The sequence below is a fragment of the Thamnophis sirtalis genome, unplaced genomic scaffold (assembly GCF_051295495.1).
Source record: "Thamnophis sirtalis isolate CommonGarterSnake01/CBP01778 unplaced genomic scaffold, rThaSir2_p1.2 scaffold_4, whole genome shotgun sequence".
NCBI lineage: Eukaryota > Metazoa > Chordata > Lepidosauria > Squamata > Natricidae > Thamnophis > Thamnophis sirtalis.
Genome location: NW_028261384.1, coordinates 108882649 through 108903779, shown reverse-complemented (window position 1 = coordinate 108903779; position 21131 = coordinate 108882649). Strand labels below are relative to the sequence as shown.

Below are 21131 nucleotides of genomic sequence, written 5' to 3'. Positions count from 1 at the left end.
TCACTCAACAGGCATTCTGCACAAACACAATAATGGTTAAAATACAAAACAGCAATAAAAATAGATCTATACTAATCTCCCTTTATTATTTATCAGCATAAATGCAACACACACACACACACACAAACACACACACATAGTGAAATAACATATAATGGTGTTAGGCTGAGTGAACAATAACAATGGAAGACTGAGTCAACCTTGAGCTGGCCATAATCAAACTCTGCATACAATACTGCATTCTAACCACTGTGCCACCATGGTATAGCAAAGCAATGGTAAAATGATTGTTTGAATATAGAGAACATGAAATAATAGAAATATAAAAATGTTATACACACACACACACACACACACAAATATAATAATAGTTGATAACTTCAATCTGTTAAAAAATGTGAAGAAAAAAAAAGATATCCTTCCAATCTCTATGCTACCAGACTCTCTACTATTCTGATAATACAATATTCATTTTCATTTCCTACCTTCCAATAGCTGGCCTGCAATTCAAAATAACACAGATTCAAAAGAAAGAGAGATTTTAAAACAAAATTAAAATAGATTTATTTTTACAGTCATTTTCTAATGCTACATAATATTTTTGATCAGAATGTTATTTGTGTTCATAAACTTCTTTCTGCTGGCCAATAATTTTCCCATGTTCTGAACAATTAAATGAGATTTTTCCTGTCTGATATTTATTATAACATTTATTGTATGATTCTGGGTATCAAATCATAATCTCATTGGAAGTAGTTTCAGAGATAGTAAAATTAGTTCTAATTTACAATGTAATGCACTTTAATAATTTACAATATATTACAACATGATATATTTTAATAATGTACACTTCCAGCCTGTTAATTTGAAAAGCTTGTCTACATATATTCAGAAAATGAATCAAGTATTTAATTTTTCTTTCATCCTCCACTATGTCTTCCTTCAGTCTTCTGCTTTTTTTTACATAAGCAACTTTCCTCTGGTTTCCTTTGAAAGTAAATGAAAATTCCTGCAGATATTTTTTCTTAGAGAATCTTTGACTTCCTTATTTCTCAGACTGTATATAAAAGGGTTGAGTAGGGGAGGCAAAACTGTGTATAACAAAGAGGATATTTTTTGCATCTGCCTCCCAATTTTAGCCTTTGGTGTCATATATACAATAATTAGAGATCCATAGAAAACAAAAACTACAATCAAGTGAGATGAACATGTAGAAAAAGCCTTTTGCCTCCCAGTAGTAGAGGGAATGTTTAAGATGGCAACAATAATATAAATGTAAGATGTAAGTGTCAGAAGAAAAGAAGGAAATGTGAACACAGAAGCCACCAGGAAGCTCAAATTTTGCACCATGCTAATATCACTGCAGGAGAGTCTTAGAATGGGAAAATATTCACAGAAGTAATGATCAATCTCATTGGAGTTACAGAAGTTTAACTGCAACATCAAAACAAGGAGTACCATCAAAGCCACAAATCCATTGATCCAAGAGACAGCTACTAGTTGGATACATGTCCAGCTTTTCATGATGGTTGCATAATGCAATAGTTTACAGATTGCTAAATATCTATCATAAGACATCACACAGAGTAAACAGCATTCTGAAGATACCAATGAACCAAAGAAATAGAGTTGTGTAAAACAGCTGTTGAAGGAAATTCTCCTGTTACCAGTCAAGAGAGCTGAAATCATCCTTGGAAATATATTTGAACTGTAGCAAGCCTCCAGAAAGGACAGGTTCCCCAGAAAAAAATACATAGGGCTTTTAAGATGTGGATCCAAGATAATCAACAGAAGAACAAGAATGTTTCCCATTATGGTCAAAATGTAAATCGTTAAAAAGGTCAAGAAAAAAAGAATCCGCAGTTCAGAGAATTCTTGAAATCCCAACAAGATAAATTCTTTTATCGTTGTATGGTTTCTGACCATGATAGATATGGGAACAAGTCCTGAAAGAATGGGAAATATAGTTAAAGGAGAAATAGGTAAATCTATATATAGAAAGATTAAATTTAGCTAAATTAATGCCCTATGCTATTCAAAGCTTAATTTTGATCTTAAGTATTTTGTGCTTAAAGAACCAATTTATTAATTGGGATCCTACCCAAGACACTGAGTTAAAAATTATGACTTTTGGGTTTTGTTTTTTTAGCACTCATAGAAACACTGTTGTTGTAAAATGCACTGGAGAACAAGGGGATTTACTGTTACATATGTAAGCAATTTCAGCAAACCAGACTGCACATAGATATCTTTTGGGGGGTTATTTTCAAATACACCTCATAGCAATAGAGGGGAGAAAATCTCTTAATACATGTAAACAAGAAAACATAAAATTGAAACAAGAGTTTATAATAATTGTAAAATAAGGTGATGCAATTAGCTATCACTACAATGATATCAATTGATGCAATATTTCTTTGTGCCTATGACATTTATTTGAGGAAGACAAAAACTCGATATCGATATCGATACCTCTATCCTATTTCTTCTGCCTATGTTTGTCTTTGTTATCTCACTTTATATATCTTAATTACTTCCTTTGATTTTATTCTAAAACACAGCAAGGTAAAACTCACTAATGAATTGCATTTAAATCCTATCACAATCAGAATTGACTTACAAATGAAAGATGATTTTTTCATGAGCCCCTGAATTTTTATTGTCCATTACTTTTAAGTTATTAATGTTCTAAGCATCAGCTTATAAATAATTCCCCAATATTTTCTGATATTCTTAATTGATTGCAAAGCAATAAAGGCTGCATGATCAAGGGAAAACACATGGCAATTATGAGTTTCTAAAGTCTTTGATCTTAGTAGAAGAATTAACAAAAAGACAAATAATTTAGGAAGTAAAAGATCATATAAGGGAGATTAATATGTGTTCTGCATTACTGTCTAGATATGTGTGAAATTGGAGAGCCAGAAAGAAAGATATTGAGTTGATTCCATTGTTGTAAAATGGTTCACCCATCATTCCCATTACCTTTATGCATCTCTGTTAGATCGGGTGAATGAAGGCACACTCAGGTTTCAGAGTAACAAACAACTCTTTATTAGCACAAGTCAACTATGTACAATCCAGCGAAGGTTCAGTCTGACAGCAGTCTTTTTATAGGGAGCTGTCAGACCCTTCAACCAATCAGATTGAATATCTGTTCCCGCCAGAACAGAGGACCTTGGTGTAAACCATTACCAATGTTTCTGGTATTTAACACCCCTCTCCTCTTAGATGGGCTCATCCAACTTGTGACATAGTCATACAGATAGGCGGGCTTTTGGGTGATTCATCCAGACCTGCGCAGTTCAGTTGGTGGGTGTTCTTCAGTCAGGTCGGATCAATCTGTTGTGTCCGCGGCTTCGCCTGGTGGAAGCTCCTGGAAGTTTTTGCAGGCCACAGCCGGTTCACTCACAATTCACTGTGGGCCTGCAACAATTACAGGTAAGTGCCTCGGTACCTTCAGGATTGAGTTTTCTGTGTAAGGAGTGAATTTGCACTCCTTTTGTGTAGGGCTTTGGCTAACTCATGCAGGAGTTACCTCTGGTTGCCTAAGACTGGAGTTGGAGATGTGGCCATGGAGTTGGTCAATGTGCCGTCTCTAATTCTGACCATCCTCAAGCTCTAATAGATAAGAGCAAGGCCTGGTGATGCCTATTACTGAGGCAGGAATCCAAAGAATTCCCCCAGCATAGTTGTAGGCGTAAACTTGATCCCCTATGCTAAAGTTTCTTATTCTGCCGGTTGAATCTGGGGGCGACGTGGCAGAGTAGTTTGGGTGTAGCCTGTCTAAGTGGGACCTTAGCCGGTGACCCATTAGAAGCTCAGAAGGGCTTCTACCAGTGGTAGCATTTGGCATGATGTGCTCTGTGAGGAGGAATTGATCAACCCATGTTTGCCAATCTCCCAGGCCCATCCTAGATAGGGCTTCTTTTGCAGATCTCACCATTCTCTCCACCTGACCATTGGAAGTCAGATGGAATGGAACAACCAGGGCATGTCTGATTCCCTGTGCTGTTAAATAGGTCTCAAATTGCATGGCCATAAATTGGGGCCCATTGTCAGAGACAAAAACGTTGGGCAGACCATGAGTGGAGAAAAGTCTCCATAGTACCTTGATGACCTCTTCTGCCATGGTAGAGGTCATGAGGACTACTTCTAGCCATTTTGAGTAGGCGTCCACAACTACCATAAAGGTCTAGACATGAACAGGGTCAGCAAAATCTATGTGCACCCTAGACCATAGTTCTTGAAGTCACTCCCACTCCTTAGCGGGTGCCTCTGGGGAGCTGGTCTGGACTCCTGGCATGGTGTGCAGGTAGCCACTCATTCTTCTATCTCCATGTCCATGTTAGACTACTGCACATAACTCTTGGCCAAAGATTTCATCCTGACAATTCCAGGATGCCCTACGTGCAAGGCCTTTAATACTGCAATGCGCAGTTTGGGTGGAGCAACGACCCGTTCCCCATAGTAAACAACCATTTATTACTGACAGTTCATCATGTTTGCAATAAAACATTTTAAATTCAGACCCCACAGGATGCTTGGGCCACCCCCTCCACACCCAATTCAAAACCTATTGGAATGTAGAGTTTTTTGCTGAGTGGCAGGTGACGTCACAAGACAGACAGGACCAGCCTCAAGACAGTCAATGAGGAGGACTGGTGTCTTGGGTAGGGTCTGCAAGCAGTTCAGGCAGTGGGCACCGGTATGCCCCAAGGAAGAGCTAGGTTGATGGACGAGGCGATAACTGTAGGCCGCAAGGAAGATTGTCCATCTGGTCATTTGCAGCGACAAAGAAGCATAGGTAAGCCGGTCCCCAGCCAGCAATCCTAGCAATGGTTTGTGGTCCATGATAAGTTCAAAGTCACAGCCGTAGGCAGCCAGAGCCTCACGGTCTAATTGGCTGTAGTTCTGCTTGGCAGCAGACAATGTTCGTGAGTAGTAGGCAATGGGTGCCTCGGTTCCATTGGGCATGCAATGGCTGAGGATGGTTCCTATGCCAAATGGAGAAGCATTGTACATTAGGACAAGTGGCAGGGTCTGGCTATATTGGACCAAAAACGTGTTCGCTGACAGCAATTTCTTCACTGCAGCAAATATGGTTGCTTCAGCTGTGGCCCAGGATCACTTGGCATGTTTGCTGAGAAGCTGATGCAACGGCTCAGCAACCATGGCTTTCTGCTTGAGAAAAACACTGTCGAAGTTAAAGAGCCAGAGGAACGCATGCAGTTCAGTCTGATTGCAAAGTGTAAAGGCGTCCTGGATTGCCTTAATTTTTTTGTTGGTCGGGTGAATCCCAGAGCCGTCAATGAGGCACCCTAGGAATTCAACCCTTGGCATGTTAATTTGGCATTTTTCTTTTTTAAGGCGGACACCTTTGTCTCTGATTCTGGCCAGAACAGTTCCCAATCTTTTAAATAATTTAGGATTTAGGATTTATTGACATTTGTAGGCCGCCCTTTTCCCTGAGGGGACTCAGGGCGGCTCACATAAAATCAGGGAAGGGGAAATGCAGACAATAACAAAGACACATATAATAAAAAACAGTAAACAACATGCATTCATCATTCGGGAGGGGCAACTATCTTCATCCCCAGGCCTGACGGGCTAGCCAGTTCTTCAAGGCTGTGCGGAAGGCCTGGACGGTGGTGAGGGTACGAATCTCCACGGGGAGTTCGTTCCAAAGGGTCGGGGCTACTACTGAGAAGGCCCTCCTCCTTGTAGTTGCCAGCCGACACTGGCTGGCCGATGGAATACGGAGGAGGCCCAATCTGTGTGATCTAATTGGTCGCAGGGAGGTGATTGGCAGAAGGCGGTCTCTCAAGTATCCAGATCCACTACCATGCAGGGCTTTATGGGTGACTAACAGCACCTTGAAGCGCATCCGGAAATCGACAGGTAGCCAGCGCAGCTCGCGGAGGATAGGTGTAATGTGGGTGAACCGCGGTGCACCCACAATCACTCACGCGGCTGCGTTCTGTACCAGCTGAAGACGCCGGATGCTCTTCAAGGGCAGCCCCATGTAGAGCACATTGCAGTATTCCAGCCTAGAGGTCACAAGGGCCCGAGTGACTGTTGTGAGTGCCTCCCGATTCAGGTAGGGTCGCAACTGGCGCACCAGGCGAACCTGGGCGAATGCCCCCCTAGCCACAGCCGTCAAATGATGGTCGAATGATAGCTGTGGATCTAGGAGGACTCCCAAGTTGCGGACCCTCTCTGAGGGGTATAGAATTTGACCCCCCAGCCTGAGAGATGGAATATTGGTGGAATCTTTGGGAGGGAAACACAACAGCCACTCGGTCTTTTCTGGGTTGAGCACAAGCTTGTTAGCCCTCATCCAGTCCATAACCGCCTCCAGGCCCCGGCTCATCACGTCTGCCGCTTCATTGAGTTGGCACGGGGCGGACAGATACAGTTGAGTATCGTCCGCATATTGATGGTATCTGATCCCGTGCCTGCGGATGATCTCTCCCAGCGGTTTCATGTAATTGCAGCTTATTTGCAGCCGATACCAATATGTTGTCAAAATAGGGAATGAATCCTGGAATCCCCTGCAAAAACCGTTCCAAGATGCTTTGGAACAGTCCAGGGGCTATACTAACTCAGAATGGAAGACGGTTGCATTTGAGTGCACCCCTGTGCTTCACGATGGTTTGGGCCTCTGCCGTGGCACAATCTACAAGCAACTGCCTGATACCTAATTTTGGTGCTGCAAGGTTTTTGTTGATTTAATTGAAGACTCAGTAGCCCTGGTTTTGTCTAGGGCAATTTGGAGAGTAAGATTAGTTTTTGCTAATAACCTCCTCTGCAGGCCAATGTCCCTAACACTGCACATGATGCGGTCAAGTAGTAGTTCATCAAGATCTCTAAACTCACAGTACGCTGCAGCCTTTCTGAGCACTGCAACATATTCGTTGATGGATTCCCCTTCTTTTTGGTTACGGATGTTGAATTTGTGCCTCCGGATGTATTTAGATGGTCTGGGAGTGTAGTGTGTCCTCAATGTTGTAGAACTAACCTAGTGACCAATTGGAGTGGCATTGGCTCAGACAAATCCTTTGCCGTCTCGAACACCTCTGGTCTGCAGTAGCTCAGGAACATTTTTTTTCTGACCTTCAGAAAGGCCCATGAGGTCATTGGCTTCGAGGAAGCAATCAAACCTCATCATGTAGGGTTCCCAGTGTTTGGTAGCTGGGTTATACAGATTTGGTGGAGCATGCGTTGTCATGCTGTGTTCCTGAGCACATTCAAATTTGCTGCTCAAAGATGGCTGCTCGATGCTGTGCCGTGCTCCCAGCTGGATTGACCTGCTGGATTGTTGAGCTCTTTTTGTCTGCCTAGTTGTCTTTCAATCCCTCCTTCATCGCCAGTGTTAAATCGAGTGAATGAAGGCACACTCAGGCTTCAGAGTAATATACAGCTATTTATTAGCACAAGTGAAATATGTACAATTCAGTGAAGGTTCAGTCTGATAGCAGCCCTTTTATAGGGAGCTATCAGACCCTTCAACCAATCAGACTGAATCTCTGTTCCTGCTGGAACAGAGGACCATGGTGTAAACCATTACCAATGTTTCTGGTATCCAACAATCTCCATTTATCTCATCAAATGAGTAAGGAACTAGCACACAGCAGGACAAATTAAAAATTGATCCTCTAAAATACAGTTAAAGATTACTTTAGAATATAACATAAACTTGGAGATATTATCCACATCGTGGTATATTTAATTTAATTCCCAATATACTTTTACATCCAAAGATAAATGCTGATGTTAGGAATCCTACAGTCATTTCTTTTCTTTCACTGCTCTTGTCTTCTTGAATATCATTTAACCCAGGCTGTGCTTGAGCCCAGACCAACTCCTTTTGACATAAACTTTAAAAAATTAGCCTTTTCAAGAGGTAAAATGTCAAAATGATTTGTCATTTCCTTTGACTCATGGAATATCCTTGCTTTGTACTTCCCCAACATATTGTTATTTTTTACTTTGTTTATGTGTTCTTATGATTGGTGGTATGCTCTGTGATATTACCATTATGATCATAATGATGTTTGTGCAATGCCTCCTTATTATTAAAATAAAAAAAACATTCCATATTGGATATAAAAGATATTATTTTATGTATTTATTCATACATCAAATTTAGGTATTGCAATCTCACTCTCAGACTTGTGTATGTCCAACAGTGCTGTCTGAATATTAGTGAAACTGGAGATGTAATTGGGAGGGATAGCCAATTGGTTCCATTGCTGTAAAAAGAGTTCAGTCATTGGCCATCTCACTTTAACAGGTCTTCATATCTCAGTGAATCAGTGCAGAACTGATGTAGGGGAGATAGAAAGATTGAGAGAGAAAAAAATTGTTTTTCTGAGGCCAAGATCTAGATTGTTTTAGTACATACTATAAAGTAGCATTGGATATCAAAGATATGGTATAGATTTCAACTAAACATTTTCAGCCAAATATAATAAGTGGTACCTTGGAACATTGTAGTCTCTCTACTGTTCTCATTCTCTGGAATACCATTTGCTTGAAGTCCATTTTACCCCAATCTTGCTGCTTTTTAGAAAATATTCAAAAAGATGGCCTTTTAAATATGTCATAGGTTAGGGAGATTTGTCATATTACTGCATTGAAATATTTTTTCTTGTTTTTCCTTTTAATGTTCATATAGTATGTGTGTGAATGAAAGCATACATGAATGTATGTATATAAGGAAAGAAGTAATTTATTAAATAATTATTTTTATTATTATCACCAGAAAGTTATTTTTTGCAAGTTAATTATTCATATTTTTTATTGTGAAACAGAATTTTAATCCTTAGTTAGGGTTAAATATTTAAATGTGATCAGATTAACAAGTTGTTGTGGCCTATTTCATATGTCTGTATTTCAGACATACTAGAAAATATTACTTGGAGGGTTAATTTATTAGTTATATATCTATTTTCTTTTCAAGAACTATATGTAAGGTGTAGATTTTTACCTTTTTTCACCCTTCAATAACCACATTCTTGCATTCTTTGACAATGTATCTAAATTAGTAGACCAGCAAAATGTTCAATATGATTTACTTGAACATCAGCAAGGAATTTGATAATGTAGACTACAACCCACTACTTCTATAAGATAGAAAATATAAATTAGGCACTATTACCATCAGACAGAGTAGTAACTGGCTGACTAACCACATTCAACATGTAGTCCTTAATGGAACTGCATCTACGTAAAAGGAAGTATGCAATGGGGTACCCCAAGACACTGTCTTAGGCCCTATTCAATATCTTCATCATATCTTCTGATTTAGATGATAGGATTGAAGAGGAACTCATCAAATTTACTGAAGACACTGAATTCATAGGGTATAGTCAATATTCCAGAATATATGTTCACATCTCAACAGATTTGAACAGTGGGCCTCATCTATTTAGTATTGAGTTCCTTAATATTTAGTTTTATATAATTATGAAGCTTCCAAGTTCCAACAGCATGTGAGCCACTCAGAAATGTTTAAAACACTTAACATGATCAAATTTATTTTCTGTAACTGTCCACATTTTAAAAATCTATTTAAGGAAACCACTATTGTAATTTTTTTTATAATTAATCCCCAAACATTATTCTTTGCAGTTGTTAACAAAGTGATTGACTAAGGCCAACTGAAATTTATCAGATAATAGTAATGTCCTCAGTGTAAAAGAATACACTGGTACACTGAAGTGGATACAAATTAAATGAGTAAGATGATTGTTAGGGAATTTAGGTAAAAGATAAATAACGGGAAGCCCAAAGTACAGTTTTGTCCATCTCTTTTCTGACAGATTAGCACCTGTCAGGTTGCTTCAAATATTACTTTTCATACAAACATTAAATGAGGGGAAAATGAATGTCTATGCTAGTGTTTTTCAATTTTCACCACTAGATTTCTGTGGAAAGGAAACCAGATATATCTGAATGTATCAAGATAAAAAATAATAGCATACTTTCCTTTATGATGAGCCATAGTAGTGCAGTGGTTAGAATGCAGTACTGCAAGCTACTTCTCCTGACTTATTGCAATTTGGCAGTTCGAATCTCACCAGGCTCAAGGTTGACTCAGCCTTCCATCCTTCCAAGGTTAGTAAAATGAGGAACTAGATTGTTGGGGAAAATATGTTACTGCTATAAACCGTTTAGAGAGGGCTGTAAAGCACTGTGAAGTGGTATATAAGCCTTAGTGCTATTGCTATACAACTCCATAGTACTATTCCTTTTTATGTATATCTTTCAATTTAATGGTATAAAACCAAAACATGAACATAGGTAGGAAAATTAGAATGAAAACCTGCTTTTTCATTACCTCATAGAATCGATTCCTTCTTTATCTAATCCTGCTATTTATAATCTAGAAGACATGCATACAGCTTATTAATTATGCATAAAAACTAATAAATCTATTAATTATCCAGATCTGCTCTGTTCACTGAAGTGGAGGATAATGATAGCTGCACCAATGTGGGATATGTCCTGTTTGATCCATGTATGTGAAGAGAGGAAAAAAACAATAGTATAGGTACAAAAATAATATAAACATTTGGCAGCTGATTTTATAGCTGAATAAAATCCTTACAAAATAAATGCTTTAAGTAAAATGTTAAAGTACTATCAGGTGAAACTGATATCATTCACAAAGATCCAAACAATATAATGATTATTGAAAATAAAAACAAAGTGTATAGATAGGAGAGATCAAAGGCTATACATAACAACATTTTTCAATACTTGTCTCATACTAGTCAGTATGATCTGTCAACAAATTACTGAAATAATCCACAAGGGACTTAATTGAAACATTAACTAGCAGCTTGGACATATTTGAATAATATTTATATTATAATATAATAATATAATATTAAATATAATAATATTTAATGAATTCTCATATGAAGAAGGCAGAAAGTTCAAAGATTTAAAGTAAGATTCTTAGCAATGTTCTTGCTTTTAATCTTCACAATTGTCCTCTGTAAAATCTAAAAGGTATAAACTTTTTTGATATCTTCTTCATGGCATCCTTTACCTCCTTATTTCTCAGGCTGTAAATGAGAGGATTTGCAACAGGGGGAAGGACTGTATATAACAAAGAAAATACTTTACTAACCTCACTAAGTGCTTCAGATTTTGGTAACAAATATACAATCATGATGGCTCCATAAAACATAGAAACTACTATCAGATGAGATGAGCAAGTGGAAAAGGCTTTTTTTCTCCCAATAGTGGAAGGGATTCTCAAGATAGTAATTATGATGTATATGTAGGAAGTCACAGTAAGGATAAAGGGAGGTAGAGTAAATACAAAGGTAAAGCTAAAACTTGTAAGTTCTACTAAGTTGGTATCACTACAGGAAAGTTTTATTAAAGGAAGTGTGTCACAAAAGTAATGATTAATTTCATTTTGACCACAAAATGTAAGTTGTAACATTAAACTTAAAAGGATCAAAGCAGCTATAAGGCCATTGATCCATGAAAAAGCTGCTAGCTGGATACAAATTCGAGCATTCATATTTGTTGCATAATGCAATGGTTTGCATATTGCTAAATATCGATCATATGACATTACAGACAGGAGATAACATTCAGTAGCCACTAACAAACCAAAACAAAAAAATTGCAAAAAACAACCATTGAATGAAATGGTATTTTCATCTGTCAAAAAGCCGACCATCATCTTGGGTAAAATATTTGAAATATAGCAAGTTTCCAGGCATGACAAATTACCCAGGAAGAAGTACATGGGTGTATGAAGACGTTGATCAATAGCAACTAAAATTACAATGAGAATATTCCCAGCCATGGCTACAATATAAAATACTAGGAAAATAAAGAAAATAATAGACTGCCATTGTCCAAAGTTTCCAAACCCCAAAATTATAAATTCTGTTATATTCATCTAACTTCTCCAGGCCATTTATTGCATAATTTTTAACAAATGCATATAGTTTGAATAAACAGATCTTCTATTTCATCCTGGGGGAAAAAAAGAGAAATAGGATAAAACAACAGTGAATATATTCCATCTGAAAAGGGACTGGTAATCAATTCTTTCTTTTCCTCATGATTACTTGTGCAATAATGATTTTATGTTAAAGGGCAAGTAAGTATTGCTTTTTGCAATGCAAACACTCTTTTATTTTATTTTACTAGAGCTGTTAAATATACTTTATGAATAAAAGGTAAACCACTGTCCTCAACACCACTTTTTAATCAAGAAACCCATTTTTTTTAAATGATTGCATTTTTTTCACTGAACATTGTCAGAAAAAACTTATGAAATACAAAGATGCTTACCTCTGTGATATAACAACAAGGGCATCTTTATGATTCAGAATGACTGCTGCAGCATTTCCTTATTTATGTCCACACTTTTTGAATATTTGCCTTTCTGGTGATTGGGAGTTTACAAAATCATAACTTACTCTCTCAGTCTTTCTCTATCTCTCTCAAGAGGTCATTAATTATCCCACAAGAGAAAAGTTAATATGGTGCCTATAGTTTCAATTCATAATTTTAAAACTGCTGTTGCTCCTGAAAATTTTCTTCTACCTTTCATAACAAAATATTTGAAGAAAACTCTGTGTCTCTCCCATGTCGTATTAGGCCATAAATCTTATTTTCATAACTTTTTTTTTATCAACAGAGATATTTATTACTATTTTTAAATCTATCTTTTATTTATTTATTTTGTCAAAATTGAATTACATTAGATATGTATAAACATGATTATGAATACATGAAATGAATATGAAAACTAGGACAGGGGCAGTAGGCAAACTGGTGCACTTATGCATGTCCTTTAAGCAACCTTGTGATCTAAGAAGCATCAGCTTTCTATATTTCCAATTTTTACTTTGGACAAATATATACAAACATTCATAAAATTAAAAAATGTTAGGGAGGAAAAACTAAAGCAAATTATATAGGAATGATTTTTTTTTTTTTATGATTTTATTGGAAATTTATATGCCGCCCTTTTCCCTGAGGGGACTCAGGGCGGCTTACAACAATAAGGGAAGGGAGTGCGAGACAAGACTTAAAAAGAAAAGAATCGTGATTAAAAGAAAATTAATCGTAAAAACACAACATTCACTCAACATTCGGGCGGGGTTAGAGTAATCCTATCCCCAGGCCTGACGGGATAGCCAGTTCTTGAGGGCTGTGCGGAAGGCCTGGACTGTGGTGAGGGTACGGATCTCCACGGGGAGGTTGTTCCATAATGTCGGAGCTGCAACTGAGAAGGCTCTCCTCCGCGTAGTCGCCAGTCGGCACTGGCTGGCGGATGGAATTCGGAGGAGGCCTACTCTGTGCGATCTGATGGGACGCAGGGAGGTAATTGGCAGGAGGCGGTCTCTCAAATAGTCAGATCCACTACCATGGAGCGCTTTATAGGTGGTAAGTAAGAGCTTGAAGTGCACCCGACGATCAACAGGTAGCCAGCGCAGCTCACGGAGGATTGGTGTTATATGGGCGAACCGTGGTGCGCCCATGATCACTCGCGCGGCCGCGTTCTGGACTAGCTGAAGTCGCCGGATGCTCTTCAAGGGCAGCCCCATGTAGAGCACATTGCAGTATTCCAGCCTAGAGATCACAAGGGCTCGAGTGACTGTTGTGAGAGCCTCCCGGTTCAGGAAACATTGTACACTCATTGTCTAGCATCCAGTGGCACTATGTTGAAATCAGAACTAGCAGGGTCCATATAATCAATGATATTCAGTACAGAGACAGCATTGCTTATACTTAAATAATCATTGGCAGAACTGAGATAGAGGCAGTGCATCTTTTCTTGGGTACTTTGAACTCTTAGCAACTTCCAAGACTACCAACCATGATATCTTTCTAGATCAGAGGCTTCTTTGGGAATGGGAGACACTGCAGTTTATTGATTTGCTTCCTACTTTAACAGTTAAGCCCAATGAGAAGGGGAAAGATCATACTTATTGCTCCTCTTTTGGGTGCTTCAAGGATTGATTCTTCTCAACAGGAATACTCTTCCGACATGTACAATACTACAATATTGCTAATTAAAAAAGTTTTTTTTATGAAGCTGAAAGTTGTAATTGATATTAATGGAACTGCATGCGGCTGGCTAAATTACTTGATCCTTTTAATTAGTCAGTGTTACAAACCAACCAACCAACAAAGAAATAAACACTATTTAAAAGATTTATTTATTTATTTTCTCTTTGGTATTCCATTGTACATTCATGAGTGCTTTTGGGTTCCATAATGCTCCTTATTCCTATTTTTCTCACAACAATAATCATGCACGTATATTTATTTTGGAATAAATATTTGGAAAATTAACATATGAAACATCACTCAGAAGCAGTTTCATCAACCATCCACTTACTTTTAAAAACCTTCTTCATGTATATAGAAGTTGAATAAGACATACAAATACAAAAACTGCCTTGCAATGTTGCAATGCAAATATTATGATGCATAATGTACATTCCATCCTATGTAGTTAGATCATTCTCAGAGGCTTTACTTTGAGTATCCTTCTACATTAAGATGGGATAAAAGTGTACTCAATAAAGAACTTAGATATTTTGGCATTATATAAGTAAAAATCTTTTTTTCCAAAGAATTTTCAAAGAATCTCTCCATCTCTTTCTCCCTTTCCATCCCCCTCTCCTTACCTTACTTCTTTCCCCCATCCTCCTTTCTTTCTCTCCTCCTCTCTCCCTTTCTTTTTCTATTATTGTTGGTGTATATTTCAAAACTCAGTTTATGTTTTCTTGGGATGGTATTTCTATTAGCCCTGATATAATTACCTTCACTAGTCTATCCTAGATATGTCCCCCACCCTTTATATCTCATTCTTGAATATATTAAAATATTTTTAATATTTTCTTTTCTGTTTTCTCCTTCTCCCCCCCCTTTTCCATTTAATAGTGCATCATCTGGGTACTTTATCTTCTCCCTACTTTCTTTTCTAGTTTGCTTTCTCTAGCCAGTCATAAAACCTTCTCCATGTCTTGAAGTACTCCGATTCCTCTTTATCCTTTATTTTAATTGTCAACCTATTCATCTCTGCACAATCTGATAACTTTTTTATTATCTCTTCATCTGTTGGTAGCTTATTTAATTTCCAATTTTGGGCAAATAGAATTCTCGCTTCTGTAATTACATGTATAAATAGATATCCTCTTTCTTGAATTTCTCTGGGATAATACCTAGTAAAAATATCTCTGGTCTAAATTCTATTTCTTCTTGTAAAATTTTCTTTAACCATACTTTTATTTTAGTCCAATATTTACTTTCTTCTGCACATGTCCATCACATATGGTAGTATGAATCTATTGCTTGTTGACATTTCCAACATTTTGCTGACTTGTCTTTAAACATCTTAGCTAGTTTTCCTGGCGACATATGCCATCTGTAAAACATTTTGTATAACTTTTCTTTGTAAGTTGTTGAAATGGTTAGTTTATAATTTCTTTCCCATAGTTATTGCCACTTTTCTAATTCAATTGTATGGCCAAAATTCTTTGCCCAAATTAATATTGTATCTTTTACCACTTCTTCTTCTAGCATAGTTCTTAATAGGTAGCTATATATTCCTTGATTATTCTTTCTCCCGTTCCCATAAGTATCTTATCCAACTCCGACCTTCCTAAGTTAAAACATGCTCCCTTTTATCTTTTTCATATCTTGATTCTATTTGCAATTGTGAAAACCACCCTATATCAATCCCTTGTTTTTCTAATTCTTGTTTTTTTTAGTTCTCCCCTTTCTGTTAAGATATCTTTGTATCTAATAATATTTTTCATACTACTATTTGGATGTGTCAATGCTTCCATTGTTAAAAGCCATATTGGTATTTCTAAATAATGTTTCCCTTTCACTCTTTCCCATATTGTTAATAATCCTTTCCTTACATAATGTCTTTGAAAAATGTGCCCTATTTTTATCATACCACAAAAAAGCATGCCAACCCAATTGAAAAACATGCCTCTCCAGTGTCAATAATCTTGTATTTCTCAGTAAAATACATTATTTCATCCAAGCTAGACTCATTGCTTGACAGTACAATTCCCAGTTTGGTTATCCAAATCCACCTCAAATCCTTGCATCTTGTAACATTTTTATATTAATGCTTGCTTTTTTCCCTTGCCATATACATTTCCCCACTATTTTGTTCATACTTTCAAAGAATTTTTTCTCTAGTTTTATCGGTATTGTTTGGAATAGGTATAAAAATCTTAATATATTCATCTAGTAAAGATCTTTTTATATAGGTGGACCTGATGGAGTTTCAGAAATATAATATTGTGATTTTAATCTACAAATCAGTAATGATTTTTTTTAAAAAAACTTGAAAATTATCAAATCTTTCCCAGATGTAGCATTTTTATATGCTAAATGCAGGTTGGTTTGTACAGTATCAGTCTACCAATTTTTTTTCTTAGGGCCTCTTTGACCTCCTTATTTCTTAGACTATATATAAATGGGTTTGCTAGTGGAGGCAAAGCTATGTATAACAAAGAAGAAAATTTTGGCACATCTGCTTTTTCAATTCTTGGCAGCATGTAAGCAATCATGAGAGATCCATAGAAAATAGAAACCACAACCAGATGTGAAGAGCAGGTGGAAAAGGCTTTCTGCCTTCCAGTGACAGAGGGGATTTTTAAGACAGCGCCTATAATATATACATAGGATAATAGTGTTAAGAGAAAAGGAGGAAGTGTGAAGACAGCAGCTACAATATAACTCATAATTTCCAATAACCAAGTTGGACTACAGGAAATGCTTAGAAGGGCAAAATAGTCACAGAAATAATGATTTATTTCATTAGATCTGCAAAACTTCAATTGCTGTAATATCAAAATGAGCAATATTGAAAATACAGCAAATCCATTGATCCACGATGAAGCAGCTAAATAAATACAAGTCTGAGAATTCATGGTTGTCAAATAATGCAGTGGTTTACAGATTGCTAGATATCTGTCATAAGACATCACACACAGTAAGCAGCATTCTGTAGCTACCAAGGAACTACACAGATACCACTGCATAAAACAATTGCTGAAAGAAATTATTCCATTTCCAGTTAGGAGAGCTGAAAGCATCCTTGGGAATATATTGGAACTATAACAAATTTCAAGAAAAGAAAGGTTTCCTAGGAAGAAATACATAGGTACTTTAAGATGTTCATCAAAGATGACTAGCATAACAATGAGAACATTTCCAATCATGGTTACAATGTAAATTACTAGGAAACTCAGAAAAAGCAATGTTTGAAATTCATAGAATTCATGAAATCCAAGTAGAATGAATTCATCTATCTTTGTCTGATTCTCCAGCATCGTGGCAACTAGGAAATCCATGTCCTGTTTAAAAATAGAAAAAGAAAGAAAATGCACAAACTAAAGATATTGTCATTGTCATATTTAAGCTTTTTCCTTAGTTTGTTCTTATTTTGACCAATGTCAAAGTGTTTAATGTGTTATATATCATTTGACTGACAGACTTTTTCCCCCATACTTGATGATAAATCTATAATAATAGGATCAATAGAGATAGCTGGAAGATGTTATGTCTCTGTATTTCATTTGGTTATATTCACAAAATATTTATGTTTATAAAAAATGTATATTTTGCTTTTCCTGATACTTGTATTTAAATGAATTGACCAATTGTTCTTGATGCAAAACATGGAACTAATCAAAAACTCTATTTTTCTTATATTATTTTGAAGGATAGAATGTGAATCTATAAATTATTCTAATGCAAATAAAAACGGTTTAGTGTCTTTTCAACTAGTACTGTTCTAAACACAATTATATGCACAAATGTTTATTTTTGTACTGTATTTTAAAAAGAAGCATAAATATGTTTCATTATGACATATCATTATAAGAATATAAAACACTTTCTCGGAAGAAAATTCTTGTTTATACGCTGCTTAAAACATTTCTGATTTTTATGGACTATCTTATTTTGAATAATATTTACACATATAATCAGACATTCACATTTTCATACACAAATATATTAAACGGAAGAAAATATTTCAACAGGTCAAAAAAACATTAAAAACTACATGGTATACATTGTTTATAATGTGTAGGATAAAATAGATATTCAATGGCAAAACTGGTGCATAAATTATATAATTCCAAAGCCCAGGATATAATAATGAATAGGTTTTTGGTTTCTCTGTATTACATTCTAATAGTGATATATCAGAATATCAAAATATAATTACTTAAATTAAAACAAAAATACTATTTTATAATTGTTGGACATCTGAAATGGTATGTGGGAATGACCTAAGGAGAAGAGCTGCAGACTAGACAACCATCATGCAAAGCATTATCCGAAGCAAGATTCTTTTTAATGTAACCTTACATTAATGTTTCAGCTAGTGTTCATGGTTATGATTCATCTGGATTACCTTGAAAGGTTAAGATCATGGTTGCAAGGTTGAATGTATTCCTCCTGTACTTTCATTTCGCCGTCTGGAACATGAGGGAAGATCTCTTCTGGAATGCTTCCCTTTGCATTTTCAAACTGATATATCTTTTGCCTGAATGTTGCCTAATCTTCCTCTTGTCTTCCAAGGCCATTCCCACATACCATTACAGCACCTATGTAGCTATCTTTATTTAAATATTTATGTGCCAAATTAATCTGCCAATTTTAAAATGACACTAATGACACCATACTTGTGGTTGTTGCTGAAATAACTGAAGCAATTGCTACTACATATTTGGAAACATATTCTACAGAACATTCTTGTTTGAAAGACCAGTTCTTTAATTATTTCCAAATAACAAACAAAGCTTATATAATGATAGTTACCATTCTGTTGCTGCTTGATATTTTCTGTTGAACTCCTCCTTCTTATCTTATTCAGAATATATATGTACTACCTGATGTTAATATATAAAGATGCAAACCAATCTGTCTTTTATTTTCATTAGTTTTTTTTTTTAATAAAATAATTTCTTCTGGGTTTTTGTTTTTATTTTATGATGCAGAAGAATTACTACCACTAAGAAATATTATTTATCTAGAAATGATAAAATTTAACTTAAGAGTATAAATTAGTGATACTGGAATAGCATTACTATCCAAGAATGTTGGTTTTTGCTAAAGAGGAGTTAGATAGCTATGCAGCCAACAGATATCTATTTTGAAAACAAACAAGTATGAACTGGATGGGAAACAAAACATAGATTAATATGGAAGTAAAATATTACATCATTATGCATTTTTCAAAGCCCTTAAGGGAAAATCCCTTAAGCACTTTGCATATCTAAGGCCTCTGTATCCTTAGGAAAATTAATTGATATATTTGGCCAGAATATCTGAAAAATAGTTCTAACATTTTTTTGCTGCAAATGAAGCAAACAGTTCATGAATGTGAGTGATAAAAATAAATGATAAACAAAATTGCAAAACATATGGCTGTTACAGCCTATTTGGTTTTTTTTGGCTAGTTATATCCAAAACTCCTAGCCTGCCAGCTGAGGGTGATAAAACAAATAAACAAATCCCAGCGATATAATTAAAGCACCATGCATCAGCATCATTAAAAGGAGAAAGCTAAATGGATGAAAAATAGACAATTTGCCCTAAACTGTTTTTTAAAATTTATGGGAGAACTATAAAAAAATCACATTCCTTCTTTTCAGGATTAGGAAAGAAGAATAAATTGCCATTCACATTTTTTTAAAAATCTCTAAAATGGGTGTTTTGTTTTATTCCAACAGTAAAGACACAGTAGATCCTGAATCTATTAGGCAAGCAATCTGTTTCTTTTCAGAGTTTTATAAATAATCAATATATTTTAAACTGCATTGTGAGTTCCTTCCAGTATTTTCACAAAAACTAAACATAAACATGATGAATTATGCTTCCCCCCCCCACTGTGATGGTGGGAGATTTATGATTTCAAGCTAATGTACTGTTCATTCATTTTTCTTGAAAGATATTTTGAAAGTTTGCATGTATGTAGAGGAATGCAATAGCAATAACAATAAAAATATAATGAAACTGTGAAAGCGTGACAGAGTTAATATCTAAAGGTTAATAGGCTAAAGTCTAAAGGATTTATTCTTTCTGCTATTTTAATCTCATGTAACAAAATAAAAGATGGTTTGTTTTCTAATACTTCCCCATTATGGATTGTGGATTTTAAAAAAAATCAGATTGAATTTGAAACCATAAAATACTTTAAAAAAGGTTTTGGCCTTGAATGTTGACTCACATAGTTTGAATCTGCTTTTGAATCCAGAATTTTCAATCTCAAAAAATGATAAAAGGCTTGTTCATTCAACCCCAAGAAAAACAATATGTATAGTATGTATTAATTTGAGACACTCTCCAAAACTATCTAAATAAAAAAGGTATTTATGTTGTAGAAGTCTCAAAACATTATATATATATATATATATATATATATATATATATATATATATATATATATATATATATATATATATATATATATATATATATATATATATATATATATATATGTTATATTTATGCTTGGGCATACTTGGGCATACCAGGGGTTGTGACTTTAAGTATATATATATATATATATATATATATATATATATATATATATATATATATATATATATATATATATATATATATATATATATACACACACACATACATACATACATACATACATACATACATAAAATTATATATATATATATATATATATATATATATATATATATATATATATATATATATATATATATATATATACACATACATACATACATACATACATACATACATACATACATACATACATACATACATACATACATATATATATATATATATATATATATATATATATATATATTTACCAAGGATAATTTATATTAGGAAAAACTGCTCTGCAAATACATTTATTATGGGAAACAGAAATAAACAGAAATAAAGTATGTTAGAAGGAATACAGATAAACAAGTGTAACATATTATGTTGTTATGTACTTGAGAGACCGCCTCCTGCCGATTACCTCCCTTCGACCAATTCGATCGCACAGACTGGGCCTCCTCCGAATCCCATCTGCCAGTCAATGCCGACTGGCGACCACACGGAGGAGA

At 35.4% G+C, this 21131-nt stretch overlaps 3 protein-coding genes across 3 annotated transcripts; all 3 read right to left on the bottom strand.

Annotated features, from left to right (window-relative positions):
• Positions 1–960: 960 nt before the first annotated feature.
• On the bottom strand, positions 961–1926 carry LOC106547793 (olfactory receptor 2AP1-like). The gene has a single exon (XM_014065050.2). The coding sequence runs from the start codon at positions 1924–1926 to the stop codon at positions 961–963; it is 966 nt and encodes a 321-aa protein (XP_013920525.2).
• A 9067-nt stretch (positions 1927–10993) lies between these two features.
• Positions 10994–11959, bottom strand: LOC106547794 (olfactory receptor 8U3-like). The gene has a single exon (XM_014065051.2). The coding sequence runs from the start codon at positions 11930–11932 to the stop codon at positions 10994–10996; it is 939 nt and encodes a 312-aa protein (XP_013920526.2). The 5' UTR covers positions 11933–11959.
• Positions 11960–16403: 4444 nt separating this feature from the next.
• Positions 16404–17372, bottom strand: LOC106547795 (olfactory receptor 2AP1-like). The gene has a single exon (XM_014065052.2). The coding sequence runs from the start codon at positions 17370–17372 to the stop codon at positions 16404–16406; it is 969 nt and encodes a 322-aa protein (XP_013920527.2).
• Between the last annotated feature and the right edge of the window lie 3759 nt (positions 17373–21131).

Bases quoted from the DNA above. Each gene is read 5' to 3' on its own strand.
- LOC106547793 (XM_014065050.2), bottom strand. From the start codon at position 1,926: ATGGTCAGAAACCATACAACGATAAAAGAATTTATCTTGTTGGGATTT.
- LOC106547794 (XM_014065051.2), bottom strand. From the start codon at position 11,932: ATGAATATAACAGAATTTATAATTTTGGGGTTTGGAAACTTTGGACAA.
- LOC106547795 (XM_014065052.2), bottom strand. From the start codon at position 17,372: ATGGATTTCCTAGTTGCCACGATGCTGGAGAATCAGACAAAGATAGAT.